The 14,982-nt window shown below is 46.4% G+C and overlaps 1 protein-coding gene across 4 annotated transcripts in view; it reads right to left on the reverse strand.

Annotated features, from left to right (window-relative positions):
* Positions 1-14,982, reverse strand: part of kctd10 (potassium channel tetramerization domain containing 10) — a 228,585-nt gene that overhangs the window by 34,505 nt on the left and 179,098 nt on the right. Inside the window, exon 1 of one of the 4 annotated variants that reach the window (XM_063034490.1) lies at positions 6,227-6,292. The exons of 1 other annotated variant lie outside the window; for it this stretch is intronic. In XM_063034490.1, coding sequence (XP_062890560.1) covers positions 6,227-6,229 — 3 coding nt within the window. In that variant the 5' untranslated portion in view covers positions 6,230-6,292. Of the gene's footprint in view, positions 1-2,284; positions 2,682-6,226; positions 6,293-14,982 lie in introns of those variants that run through there. 2 more of the 4 variants (XM_063034489.1, XM_063034488.1) reach the window with 2 other exon arrangements.

A 14,982-nucleotide genomic window follows, 5' to 3' on the forward strand; every position in this document is an offset into this window, starting at 1 on the left:
GGGGAGCAGGTAAGGCTGGTCCAACAGTCCTACAATGAGCTTTCTGTCTTCCTCTCATCAACAGTATCAAATTAGTATGAATATTTACAGCAAGCTCATTAAATCATCTTTAAAGTCACTCAGCGTCAGATAATATATTGCTACATAAGAGAGTTAGGAGTAATGAGATGTGCTAAAGGGGTGAGTGGCAGTAAAATACATCACGAACACGAACATGGTGCACCTCAGGGGTGTGTGCTTAGCCCACTGCTCTACTCTCAACACCCATGACTGTGTGGCTTGGCACAGCTCAAATGCCATCCACAAATTTGGCAATAATATAACCATTGTTGGCAGAATCTCAGGTGGTGATGAGAGGGTGTACAGGAGCGAGATATACCAGCTAGTTGAGTGGAGTCATAGCAACAATCTTGCACTCAATGTTAGTAAGACCAAAGGGGTGTCAGGGAGGGGTAGCACCTCTGGTGGGGGAACATGTCGCGTCCTTTTCAGGGTGGTTTGTCCACCTTTGGTCGCCACCTGGCTCTCAGCTCTCACCTGTGGCTCCCCGTAGCTGTTTGCATGCGACAGCGGCCACACCCCGGGCAAAGGCTTCGACAAGCCGGCTAAACCAGGTGAGGGTAGCCGACGGGTCTCAAACCCTCGGTGAGATAGGGAGTTGTCTATCCCAGCATGTGAAGACAGACTCCGGCGGATTGAGCTGATGAGACCAACGGAAGGTCCAACGGTCAAGAAGGCGGTCTCTGCAAGCGTCGTGGAATGTGTAGAGCAGAACAAGACACAGATGTCCTGGTCATCCACTGCGCCTAGTCCCACCTCCAGCCGTCTCAACTCTTGTCTTGCCACTGGATACAGATGGGAATTGGGAAGAGAGAGTGAGGCTGACGCTGCGCAACTCTCCCTCACTTAAATCCAAATCACACGCTAGTCTCGGCACCATCACTAATGGTGTCGAGATCTTCATCGATGATGATGGATGAACCTTTTTTAATAAGACCAAACACCTGATGGTAGACTTCAGAAAGGGTAGAACAAGGGAACACAAACCAATCCTTGGAGGAATCAGAAGTGGAGAGAGTCCCTGGATGTCACTATCTCTGAGGAAGTAACCTGGTTCCAACGTATCGATGCAACTATAAAGGATGCTAGACTGCAGCTAAATGTACCATGGGAGCATTCTGACTGGCTCCATCGCCATCTGATATTGGGGTTGGGGGTGGAGTGCTACTACAGAGGATCAAAGTTGCAGAGAGTTGTAAAATTAATCAGCTCCATCACAGGTATGAGTCTCCGTCATATCCGAGTTTCAGTATCAGCTTTTTCCCCGCCATCAGATTTCTGAATGGACACTGAACCCATGAATACTACCCCAGTATTTCTTTTAAAAAATGTTTTTAGCACTACTTATTTTAACATAATATACATACACACACTCAACTACTGTAATTCAGCTTTTTTCTATATTTATCAAGTATTACCTTGTACTGCTGCCGCAAAGTGAACAAATTTCATGACATTTACCGGTGATATTAACCTGTTTTTTTATTTTAAATCCCATAATCTGGTATCCTATCTAACACATGATAGTCATAGGCCCTTCAGCCCATCTAAACTGCCCACTGGCATCGACCTGCACCCAGAGCACAGACCCCCACACTACTGCCACCCATCTACCTATACAAACTTCTCTTAAACGTTGAAATCAAGTTCGCATGCACCACTTGTGCTGGCAGCTCATTCACACTCTCACCACCCTCTGAGTGAAGAAGTTTTCCCTCATGCTCCCCTTAAACTTAGCCCATGACATCTGAATGTTGTCTCACCCAACCTCATTGGAAAAAGACTACCTGCATTTACCCTATCTGTACCCCTCATAATTCTGTACACCCTTCAAATCTCCTCTCAATCTTCTACTTTCCAATGGGTAAATCCCTAACCTATTCAATCTTTCCTTATACATCAGGTCCCGCAGACCTAGCCACATCTTTGTAAATTTTCTCGGTACTCTTTCAATATTATTTACATCTTTACTGCAGATAGGTGACCAAAACTGAACACAATACTCCAAATTAGGCCTCACCAACATCTTATAACTTCAACATAACATTCCATCTCTTGTACTCAATACTTTGATTTATGAAGGCATGAAGGCAAATGTGCCAAACGTTTCCTTGATGACCCTATCTACCCGTGCTGCCACTTTCAATGAATGACGGACCTGTATTCCCAGATCTCTGTTCCGCAGCACTCCCCAGTACCCGACCGTTCACTGTATAAGACCTACCCTGTTGGTCCGACCGAAGTGCAACACCTCACACTTGTCTGCATTGAATTCCAGCTGTTCCAGATCCTGCTGCAAGCTCTGACAGGCTTCTTCGCTGTCCACTGCACCCCCAATCTTGGTGTCATCCCCAAATCTGCTGATCCAGTTAACCACATTATCATCCAGATCGTTCATATAGATGACAAACAACAACAGACCCAGCCCCACTCCCTGTGGCACTCCACTAGTCACTGGCCTCCAGTCAGAGAGACAACCATCTACTACCACTCTCTGGCCTCTCCCATGGAACCAATGTCTAATCCAATTTACAACTCATCCTGAATGCCAAGTGACTGAACCTCCCATGTTGGACCTTGTCAAATTGCTTGCTAAAGTCAATGTACATAACATCCACTGCTTTGCCTTCATTAACTGTCCTGGTAACTTACTTGAAAAGCACCAAGATTGGTTAGACACGACGTACCAAGCACAAAGCCATGCATGTCTACCCAAATACTCATATCCGGTCCCAATAACTTACCCACTATTGATGTCAGGCTCACTGGCCTAATTTCCTGTTTATTTTAGAGCAGTGGAACACCATTAGCTATCCTCCAATCCTCTGGTACCTCACCTGTCATGAAGGATGATTTTAATATTTGTGCTGGGTCCCTGCAGTTTCTGCACTTGCCTCCCAAGGTCCAAGGGAACATGATGTCAGGCCCCGGGAATTTATCCACCCTATTTGCCTCAACTATGTCCAATCAACTAATACACAATCCTATCCAAGTAACAGATCCATCTTTTCTCAATGACAAATTCTAACACATAAACAGACCCCTATGCAAATTAATTGTACCAGCAGTACATTTTTGCTATGATGAAACCAAAAATGGTAGAAATATTCATCAGCTGCAGAGAAGCAGAAGGAACAACTCAATGAGCCAAGTCCGAATAAAAGGTCAGCAATTTGAAATATTAACATGTTTTTCTCTCCATTAATGTTGCCTGAGCTGCTGTCTGCTTCCTGGATTTTTGATTTTACTTTAGAATAAGCACTGACAGATTGACTCTTTAAACTGTGAATCTTTTTTTGAGATCAGCCCAAGAACAAGTTTCGTAAAATCTGTCAAGCTTCACACGTTACCAACATCTTGCTTAACTCTTTATCACTAGATTCCAAACAGTCACTCACTGTAAAAATAGTTGAGCTGTTTCAAACACACCTAGGCTCTGAGCAACTGTGAATTTAACTACTTTCAATATGAACATTAATACCTTTTGACAATTTGGCTACTTAAGTACAGAACTCCACATGACTGAATGCAATATCAATTTCTCTTAAAACTTATAAATTCCTGCACATATGAAAACAGTTGCGTATTTGAAATAGACAGCGAAAGTAGATACAGAGCAGGAGGAATGGGTGCTCGGGGGAAGGAACAGTGTGTGCCAGGGGAAGGGTGGTTGGGGAAGGGGTGGGTAGGGGATGAGGAGGGTGATGCGGAAATAGATGGAGGGGGCGAGGAGGGTATTGGGGGGAATAGATGGAAGAGACAGGGAGGATGTTGGGGGGACTGGAGACGGGACGGGGAGGGCGTTGGGGGGAATGGAGGCAGGGGACGGGGAGGGCGTTGGGGGGAATGGAGGCAGAGGACGGGGAGGGTGTTGGGGGGAATGGAGACGGGACGGGGAGGGCGTTGGGGGGAATGGAGGCAGGGGACGTGGAGGGCGTTGGGGGGAATGGAGGCAGGGGACGGGGAGGGCGTTGGGGGGAATGGAGGCAGGGGACGGGGAGGGCGTTGGGGGGAATGGAGGCAGGGGACAGGGAGGGCGTTGGGGGGAATGGAGGCAGGGGACGGGGAGGGCGTTGGGGGGAATGGAGGCAGAGGACGGGTAGGGTGTTGGGGGGAATGGAGGCAGGGGACGGGGAGGGCGTTGGGGGGAATGGAGGCAGGGGACGGGGAGGGCGTTGGGGGGAATGGAGGCAGGGGACGGGGAGGGCGTTGGGGGGAATGGAGGCAGGGGACGGGGAGGGCGTTGGGGGGAATGGAGGCAGGGGACGGGGAGGGCGTTGGGGGGAATGGAGGCAGAGGACGGGGAGGGTGTTGGGGGGAATAGAGACGGGACGGATGGGCGTGGGGGGGAATGGAGGCAGGGGACGTGGAGGGCGTTGGGGGGAATGGAGGCAGGGGACGGGGAGGGCGTTGGGGGGAATGGAGGCAGGGGACGGGGAGGGCGTTGGGGTGAATGGAGACAGGGGACGGGGAAGGCGTTGAGGGGAATGGAGGCAGGGGACGGGGACGGCGTTGGGGGGAATGGAGGCAGGGGACGGGGACGGCGTTGGGGGGAATGGAGGCAGGGGACGGGGAGGGCGTTGGGGTGAATGGAGGCAGGGGACGGGGAGGGCGTTGGGGTGAATGGAGGCGGGGACGGGGAGGGCGTTGGGGTGAATGGAGGCGGGGACGGGGAGGGCGTTGGGGGGAATGGAGGCAGGGGACGGGGAGGGCGTTGGGGGGAATGGAGGCAGGGGACGGGGACGGCGTTGGGGGGAATGGAGGCAGGGGACGGGGAGGGCGTGGCGGGGAATGGAGGCAGGGGACGGGGAGGGCGTGGCGGGGAATGGAGGCAGGGGACGGGGAGGGCGTTGGGGGGAATGGAGGCAGGGGACGGGGAGGGCGGTGGGGGGAATGGAGGCAGGGGACGGGGAGGGCGTTGGGGGGAATGGAGGCAGGGGACGGGGAGGGCGTTGGGGGGAATGGAGGCAGGGGACGGGGAGGGCGTTGGGGGGAATGGAAGCAGGGGACGGGGAGGGCGTTGGGGGGAATGGAGGCAGAGGACGGGGAGGGCGTTGGGAGGAATGGAGGCAGAGGACAGGGAAGGCGTTGACGAGAATGGAGGCAGGGGATGGGGAGGGCGTTGGGGGAATGGGGGCAGGGGACGGGGAGGGCGTTGGGGGGAATGGAGGCAGGGGACGGGGAGGGCGTTGGGGGGAATGGAGGCAGGGGACGGGGAGGGCGTTGGGGGGAATGGAGGCAGGGGACGGGGAGGGCGTTGGGGGGAATGGAGGCAGGGGACGGGGAGGGCATTGGGGGGAATGGAGGCAGGGGACGGGGAGGGCGTTGGGGGGAATGGAGGCAGGGGACGGGGAGGGCGTAGCGGGGTATGGAGGCAGGGGACGGGGAGGGCTTGGCGGGGAATGGAGGCAGGGGACGGGGAGGGCGTTGGGGGGGAATCAGAGGACAGGGAAGGCGTTGACGAGAATGGAGGCAGGGGATGGGGAGGGCGGTTGGGGGGAATGGAGGCAGGGGACGGGGAGGGCGTTGGGGGGAATGGAGGCAGGGGACGTGGAGGGCGTTGGGGGGGAATGGAGGCAGGGGACGGGGAGGGCGTTGGGGGGAATGGAGGCAGGGGACGGGGAGGGCGTTGGGGGGAATGGAGGCAGGGGACGGGGAGGGCGTAGCGGGGAATGGAGGCAGAGGACGGGGAGGGCGTTGGGGGGAATGGAGACGGGACGGGGAGGGCGTTGGGGGGAATGGAGGCAGGGGACGTGGAGGGCGTTGGGGGGAATGGAGGCAGGGGACGTGGAGGGCGTTGGGGGGGAGGGCGTGGCGGGGAATGGAGGCAGGGAACGGGGAGGGTGGAGAGGCAGGGAACGGGAAGGCGTTGGAGGGTGTGGCGGCGAGGTAGGGTGAGGGCGTTGGAGGGTGGGAAGGATGTGGAAATAGGAGAGGGCAGGGCGTTGGGAGGGTGTGCGGCGGGGGAGAGAGAGAGAAATTCCCCTTCCTTCCCCTGGGCCTACGACTTCCACCACGCCCGCCGTACCATTCACCATGAAGCTGCCGTTTGCCTCCACACACAAACTTTACTTCTGTCCCTAGAAGCAGAACCACGACCCCTCTCCAACACCTCACGTTTCCACCTTTAACATTAAAACAAAAACTTTCCAAGTTTCCGTCTCACCATCAACCCGCCACTCCACTCCCAGCGATCCGCAAGCGCACTTCCGGTGACACTACCTCACTTCCGCCCCGCTCGACGGCACACCGAATTTGCTCCTCTCTTTGTGTCATTTCCGCCCCGCTTTGCTGCGCGCAAAATTTGTTCCCTCTGTGCGTTATTTCCGCTCCGCAGCAAATCACTTCGATAAGTTATTTTCTCGCGGAGCCTATTACGCGATATATCAAACCGGTACCCAATGTCTTTCCTTTGCAGATGCTGCCTGACTAGCTGAGTCTAGGAAGTAATTTCTATTTTACTTTTTATCGTACAATCTCAACTCTTGCTTTTGGAATTATTTTTTCTAAGAGGAAATACATCGAGGAGTCAGTGGCGAGATTCACAAAACGAACTTGCCCAGCCTCTATCTTCCATAAACTTTAACTTATTCAAATTACTGCCATTTGTATCTTCAATGTTTGGCTTAGAGTCAAACAGCATCTAAGCTCAACTGGACCAGGATTCCATTTGGCCCATATCCCTGTGCTGTCAGAGTACCACACCATCTCTAAATCTTTCTTATCCCTGTGCCAATCCATACCACATCATCTCTAAATCTTTCTTATCTCTGTGCCAGTCTATACCACATCATCTCTAAACCTTTCTTATCCCTGTGCCAGTCTATACCACATCATCTCTAAACCTTTCTTATCCCTGTGCCAGTCCGTACCACATCATCTCTAAACCTTTCTTATCCCTGTGCCAGTCCGTACCACATCATCTCTAAACCTTTCTTATCCCTGTGCCAGTCCATACCACATCATCTCTAAAATTTTTTTAATGTAATTTATTTTTTAATGAACTGCATCATCAAACATTTCCATAAGTTGTATTTCAGATACTGTACATATATAATCATATTTGTCACAAATCTCCACATAATCTTTATCTGAGGTATACATTTATAGAAAGGAGAGGAAAGAAAGAACAATCGAAAGAAGAAAACTATGTACAAAGTAGGGAGTGGTCTTTTTTTTTTACAATACATTCATTGTCTTGTGAGAATAAAATTAAACCTATGAGGTGTTATGTAGTTAAACCATTTTTCCCAGTATGAATCAAATTGTTCCAACTTATGATTAACAGATGCTGTTATCTTCTCCATTTTGTAAGTATCCATTGTAATTTCCATCCATACATTTAAAGTTGGGCTTTCCTGTGATAACTATTTCCTGGTAAGAGTCTTTTTACCAGCCACCAGCAGTACATTCATTAAATATTTATCTCTTTTCAACCATTCTTGAGGTATATACCCAAAATATATGGTCATACTCTCTAAGGGTATTTCACATTTAAAGATGTCTTGTAGGGCATTATGTATCCCGCTCCAATAGTCTTTGATATCGGGGATTTCCCAGAAAATATGATAATTGTTTGCATTTTGATTTCCACAATTTCTCCAGCAAACAGGGAGGTTACTATCATAATGGGATTTCTGAGAGGGTGTAATAAAATACCTTATCAAGTTTTTCCACCCAAACTCCCTCCATTCCTGTGAACTGGTACACTTCCATTGATACCTCCATATTATTGTCCAGTCTTCCTCAGATATTATTATCCCTCCTTCCTTCTCCCATTTTGTTTTAATGTATGAAGTCGAATGTGTTTTAAGATTTGACAAACCCTTACACACACTTGAAATGATCCTACTACCGTTGACTGAATTATAAGCTTTTCTAAATAGCTCTATCAGACATGTACTTGCCTTGGTTACATTTTTAACCACCCTATTAACATACTGTCGCATCTGTAAATACTGGTAAAAGTCTTGTTTTTCTAATAAGTGTTTCTCTTTGAGCATTTCAAAACTGAACAGTGTTCCTTCTTTCATTATATTGCAAATAGCTGTTATTCCTTTAGCTATCCAGTCCTGAAATCTAGCATCCAGCTTATTCGGCGTAAAATCCAAGTCATACGCACACCATTTAAGAATTGCAATGTCTCTCTCTAGTTTATATTCTTTTATAATAGATTTCCATATTTTAAGAGTCCATTTCACCCACGGGTTATCAATAGTATTTATGTAACTTTGTAGGTTAAAATTGCCTGTATGGGGATGGAAAGTATCCTCTCCTCAATGTTTTTCCATTGAGCGTCATATGACGGGTTGCACCAGCATATCACGGCTCTCATCTGTGCTGCAAAATAATAATCTCTAAGAGAAGGTAGGCCCCATCCTCCCCTTTCCTTGGCTAATTGCAAAGTTTTGAGATGAACCCTAGGCCTTTTACCTTACCATATATATCTTGATAGCATGTTGTTTCATTCATTGACTTGATTTTGGTTAATCTCTATTGGTAAGGTCTGAAAGAGATACAGTAGTTTGGGCAGTATATTCATTTTAATAGATTCAATCCTTGAAATGAGACCAAGGAAAGAAATTGGGTTCCATCTTGTTACATCTTCCTTTTTATATATTGTGACAAAAGAACCAGTTATCAGAAGATTGATGCCGATAAGAGGACAATGGGGGAACATGCAAGATGCTAATAAGAGAGAGACGAAAGGGATTAACGAAAAGGAGACACAGATCCGAGTATTGTCAGAGACCGGTGGCTTTGAATCCTGAACTGTTTGAAGTTTGATGGACAAGCGATACCCCAGCAGGGGGATAAAAAGGGACAGGTTCACCAAAGCAACAGACACACGACACCACGAGGTTACGAGACCCTGGGAGCGGTGTGCCCCCCACAAGTTAGTGGGAGTTTTGGAGGTCTGGTCGCGGGACCAGCCATAGACGCACAGGGTGGAAAGATACGGTCGGGCGGGAACCCGGTGTGTGTGTCCACCCTTGCCTGGGTGCCGGGTTCACCGCAGAAGAACGATTGTATCTGGAACGGAGGGGTCACAGTCGGTGACCTCAGAAGACGTCACAAAGGGCTCGCCCGAAAACTAACTGCGAGGAATATCGAAGGTCTGTTTGGAATCCGTTTTGAAAATTCATTCGCTTTCGCTCTCTCTCTTCTCCCTGCCCCAATGGCACAACAGTGATTACTGCGAACTGAACTGAACTAAACTGAACTGAACTTTGTGACACTTGAAACTGATCATTTACCCCTAGACTACGATAGAGCTTGATTGATCCTATTATCCTAGTTCTGTGTACATGTGTGTTTTATCATTGCTAACCTGTTGCATTTATATCCTTTTGATTAGAGTACTGTGTTGCTTATTTCTTTAATAAAACTTTCTTAGTTCCAGTAATCCAGACTCCAACTAAGTGGTCCATTTCTGCTGGTTTGGCAACCCAGTTACGGGGTACGTAACAATATATATATAAGCTGATAATTGCATTCTGATAATTTTGCCAAATCTTTTGGCGTAATGATGCCCAAATATTTGATAGACTATGTTTGCCATGCTCAAGAATATCTACTTTCAATTTCTCTTGGTGGGCTATAGTTATATGAAAGTAGTTGGGTTTTATCTATGCTGATCTTGTATCCTGATAATCGGCCATATTGTGCAAAGGATTGCATCAATTTAGGTAAAGAGTATGTTGATTGCCCTAGATAGATCAAAGTGTCATCCACGTAAGAAGCCAATTTATGCTCTGTCCCTTTAATATTAAAAGCCATCCGTTAGTCTTGCAAGATCATGGATCTGCACCTGGAAAGTCTTCACTCTCCAGGGTGCAGGCCTGGGCAAGGTTGTATGGAAGACCAGCAGTTGCCCATGCTGCAAGTCTCCAATCTCCACGACACCAATGTTGTCCAAGGGAAGGGCATTAGGACCCATACAGCTTGGCACCAGTGTCGTCGCAGAGCAATGTGTGATTAAGTGCCTTGCTCAAGGAAACAACACGTTGCCTTGGCTGGGGCTCAAACTCATGACCTACAGGTCACTAGTCCAATGCCTCAATCATTTGGCCACGTGCCCACACCCCTTTAATAGTAATTCCCCGATATCTTCATTTTGTCTGATGTATTGAGCTAATAGTTCCAGATATAATGCGAAGAGTAGCGGTGACCATTCACAACCCTGTCTCATGCCCCTTTCTAGGGTAAAACTATTAGACAAATATCCATTGATTTTAATCCTAGCAGTAGGATTGTCGTATCGTGCCTGTATAGTTTTAATAATTGTGTCATGTAGACCAGATCTATGTAAAACTCTGTAAAGAAAATTCCAATTAACCGAATCAAATGCCTTTTCAGCATCCACGCTTACCACTATTGCTTCAATTTCATTTTTTTAATATTATCCATAATGTGAAGTGTCCTTCATATATTGTCTTGTGTTTGGCGTTGTGGTATAAAACCTGTCTGATCATTATGTAACAGTGTGGGTAGAAACTCTTCTAATCGTTTGGCCATAATGGAGGTAAATATTCTATAATCCACATTAAGAACAGATATTGGTCTAAATGACCCACATTCCATTTTATCCTCGCCTTCTTTCGGTACAGCTGAGATTATCGCCTCCTTCCAGCTGGGGGGCATTTGTGCCTTTCTTAGAGCCCAGTTCAGTGTGGGGAGTAAAACAAGAACTAACTCATTTCTAAACTCTTTATCTCACTCTGCCGTATATCCATCTGATCCTGGAGATTTGCTTAATTTAAGCCTACTAATTGCAGTTTTTAGTTCAGCTTCAGTTATGTCAGCAGTCATCTTTATATCTTGTTCTTTGCTTAAAGTGGGTAACTCTAAAGAATTCAGGCAGGCATCAGTTTTGGTTATGCTTCCCCCTGGAACTTTGGAATATAGAGTTTTGTAAAACATTTCAAAAGCTTCTTGAATTTCACTTAGCTTATTTTTTTTATCACTTTTGTTCTTGGATCCCTAATTCTATGAATTGTATTTTCTGCTATCTTTTTTTTTTCAGTTTCCACACCAGTACTTTCATTGATTTAGATCCACTTTCATAGTGTCTCTGTTTCAGAAACATTAATATTTTTCTAATTTCTTGTGTAGCCAAACTATTAATTTCATTCCTAACTTTTTAAATTTCCTCTAGTGTATCCTGTGCTAAACTCAATTTGATTTTTTTCTAGATCCTTCAGCTTATTTTGTAATTCCTCTAATGTTTTATTCATTTTTTTCTTATATGAAGATATCGCTATAATTTTCCGTCTTAAGACAGCCTTCAGAGTATCCTATTGAATAGGAGGTGAAACCTCTCCATTATTATTGAATTCTAAGTAAAGACCAACTTCTTTTTTAATTTGTTCCATAAATTTGAAATCATTGAATTTAGTTTCCGAATAGTATTCTTTAGTTGTAGGTCAAAATCAACAGATAAATGTATAGGTGCATGGTCACTTACATGTATTGTCCCAATTCCACAGGTGATTATTTTGTCTTTATCTTTTCCAAATGTTATGAAATAGTCTATTCTTCTATATATGGAATGGGGGGGGGGGCAGAATAATGAGTGTAATCCCTTCTGTCGGGGAAAAGGTCCCTCCATATATCAATTAGACCAACATCCTCAAAAAAGTGTAAACTTTCTTATTTGTTTCATAAGTTTTTCGATTGGAAGAGTCTAACTTTGGTTGTAGTTATAAATTTAAGTCTCCCCCACATAGCAAGAGACCTTCTGTTTCTGTTATCATAATACTAGTAATTTTCTGGAAGAAACCAATATCACTTCCCGGAGGGGCGTATATATTCAATAAAGTAACAGGATTTCCATCTATATTCCCCCTTACCAGAATATATCTGCCCTCCTTATCTCCCATTTCCATAAGACCATAAGACCATAAGACAAAGGAGCAGAAGTAGGCCATTTGGCTCATCGAGTCTGCTCCGCTATTTTATCATGAGCTGATCCATTCTCCTATTTAGTCCCACTCCCCCGCCTTCTCACCATAACCTTTGATGCCCTGGCTACTCAGATACCTATCAATCTCTGCCTTAAATACACCCAATGACTTGGCCTCCACTGCTGCCCGTGGCAACAAATTCCATAGATTCACCACCCTCTGACTAAAAAAATTTCTTCGCATTTCTGTTCTGAAAGGGCGCCCTTCAATCCTTAAGTCATGCCCTTTCGTACTAGACTCCCCCATCACGGGAAACAATTTTGCCACATTCACTCTGTCCATGCTTTTTAACATTCGAAATGTTTCTATGAGGTCTCCCCTCATTCTTCTAAACTCCAAGGAATACAGTCCAAGAGTGGACAAACGTTCCTCATATGTTAATCCTCTCATTCCCGGAATCATTCTGGTGAATCTTCTCTGTACCCTCTCCAACGTCAGCACATCCTTTCTTAAATAAGGAGACCAAAACTGCCCGCAGTACTCCAAGTGAGGTCTCACCAGCGTCTTATAGAGCCTCAACATCACATCCCTGCTCCTATACTCTATTTCTCTAGAAATGAATGCCAACATTGCATTCGCCTTCTTCACTACTGACTCAACCTGGAGGTTAACTTTAAGAGTATCCTGTACGAGGACTCCCGAGTTCCGTTGCATCTCAGAACTTTGAATTCTTTCCCCATTTAAATAATAATCTACCCGTTTATTTTTTCTGCCCAAGTGCATAACCATACACTCTCCAACATTGTACTTCATTTGCCACCTCTTTGCCCATTCTTCCAATCTATCCAAGTCTCTCTGCAGACTCTCTGTTTCCTCAGCACTACCAGCCCCTCCACCTGTCTTCGTATCGTCAGCAAACTTAGCCACAAAGCCACCTATTCCATAATCCAAATTGTTGATGTACAATGTGTTATGTACCCCGTAACTGGGTTGCCAAACCAGCAGAAATGGATCACTCAGTTGGAGTCTGGAGTACTAGAACTAAGAAAGTTTTATTAAAGAAACAAGCAACACGGTAATCGAAAGGATAATAAATGCAACAGTTCAGCGATGATAAACACACATGTGCACAGAATTAAGATAACAGCATCAATCAAGCTCTATCGTTGTCTAGGGGTAAATGACCAAATTTCAAAGTGGCTCAAAGTTCAGTCCAGTTTAGTAGTTCAGTTCGCAGTAATCGTTGCCATGACGATGGACAACGTGGGGGGGAGAGAGAGAGAGAACAGGAACAACTGATCATTCAGACATGGCTTCACTCACAGACTGGCGATATGGCTCACAAGCAGCTTTTGGGCGGGTCCTTGGTGATGTCACCTGAGGTCACCGACTGTGACCCCTCCTCCAGATGCGGTCGATCCTCTGCAGTGAACCCGGCACCCAGGCAAGGGCGGACACACACCGGGTTCCCGCTGATCGTACCTTTCCACCCTGGCCGTTGTCTGGTACTTCCCACCGACTCGTGAGAGGCGTACCGCTTCCAGGGTCTCATTACCTTGGGTGGCGTGTGTGCTGCCTTAGCGAACCTGTCCCTTTTTATCCCCCTGCTGGGGCATCGCCTGTCCACCACTTCAAACAGTTCAGGGTTCAAAGGGGGAGCCGCTCCAGACAGCTCTCTACACATCTCCAGGTGCTGTTTCATTGTGTCCCTTATCTCTCTTTCCCCTGAGGGCAGGTGGCAGACCACTTGCTGATGTCACTGATGCTAACCCAGGCCAGCAAACATCTTAATTTTATGTGTGTTCTCGTCACAAATGTAAAAAGAAGTGGCCCCAACACAGACCCCTGTGGAACACCACTGGTAACCGGCAGCCAACCAGAATAGGATCCCTTTATTCCCACTCTCTGTTTCCTGCCAATCAGCCAACGCTCTATCCACGTATGTAACTTTCCCATAATTCCATGGGCTCTTATCTTGCCTCATGTGTGGCACCTTGTCAAAGGCCTTCTGAAAATCCAAATATACAACATCCACTGCATCTCCCTTGTCTAGCCTACTGGTAATTTCCTCAAAAAATTGTAATAGGTTTGTCAGGCAGGATTTTCCTTTAAGGAATCCATGCTGAGTTCTGCCTATCTTGTTATATGCCTCCAGGTACTCTGTAACCTCATCCTTGACAATCAACTCCAAGAACTTCCCAACCACCGATGTCAAGCTAACAGGTCTATGATTTCCTTTTTGCTTCCTTGCCCCCTTCTTAAATAGCGGAGTGACATCTGCAATCTTCCAGTCCTCCGGAACCATGCCAGAATCTATCGACTTTTGAAAGATCATCACTAATGCCTCCGCAATGTCCACAGCTACTTCCTTCAGAACACGAGGGTGCATTCCATCTGGTTCAGGAGATTTATCTACCTTTAGCCTATTCAGCTTCCTGAGTACTTTCTCTGTCGTAATTGTGACTGCGCACACTTCTCTTCCCTGCCACCCTTGAGTGTCCGGTATCCTGCTGATGTCTTCCTCAGTGAAGTCTGATGCAAAATACTCGTTCAGTTCCTCTGCCATCTCCTTATCTCAAATACTTTTTCAAAATTTAGCTTGCTTGAGATGAGAATAGCAACTCCTCTTTTATGTCTATGATTTATATGAGGAGAAAAACATATTAGTGAAGCCCAATCTCTTTAATTTTCCATGCTCATTATCACTTAAGTGAGTTTCTTGTAAATATATTACATGGGCTTGTTCTTTTTTCATTTTTGATAGAATTTCGCTACTTTTGATTGGATTCAACAGCCCATTGACATTAAAAGAAATGAATTTTACTTTGTCCTTAGCCATGTGTATTTATCTGTTAGTATATCATTAAAATTTGCAGAATATAACTTAATCGATCTTCTCCCTGAACAAATAAGAGCCAAGCAATGCGAATAATGAAAAAAGGTAACGAAGGTGTGATTCCAAGGCTGGGGTCTCTAGATGATCCTGGGTTGAACTAGAAGAAACATCTAGCTGTGG

The sequence above is a fragment of the Mobula hypostoma genome, chromosome 27 (assembly GCF_963921235.1).
Source record: "Mobula hypostoma chromosome 27, sMobHyp1.1, whole genome shotgun sequence".
In the NCBI taxonomy this organism is placed as follows: domain Eukaryota; kingdom Metazoa; phylum Chordata; class Chondrichthyes; order Myliobatiformes; family Myliobatidae; genus Mobula; species Mobula hypostoma.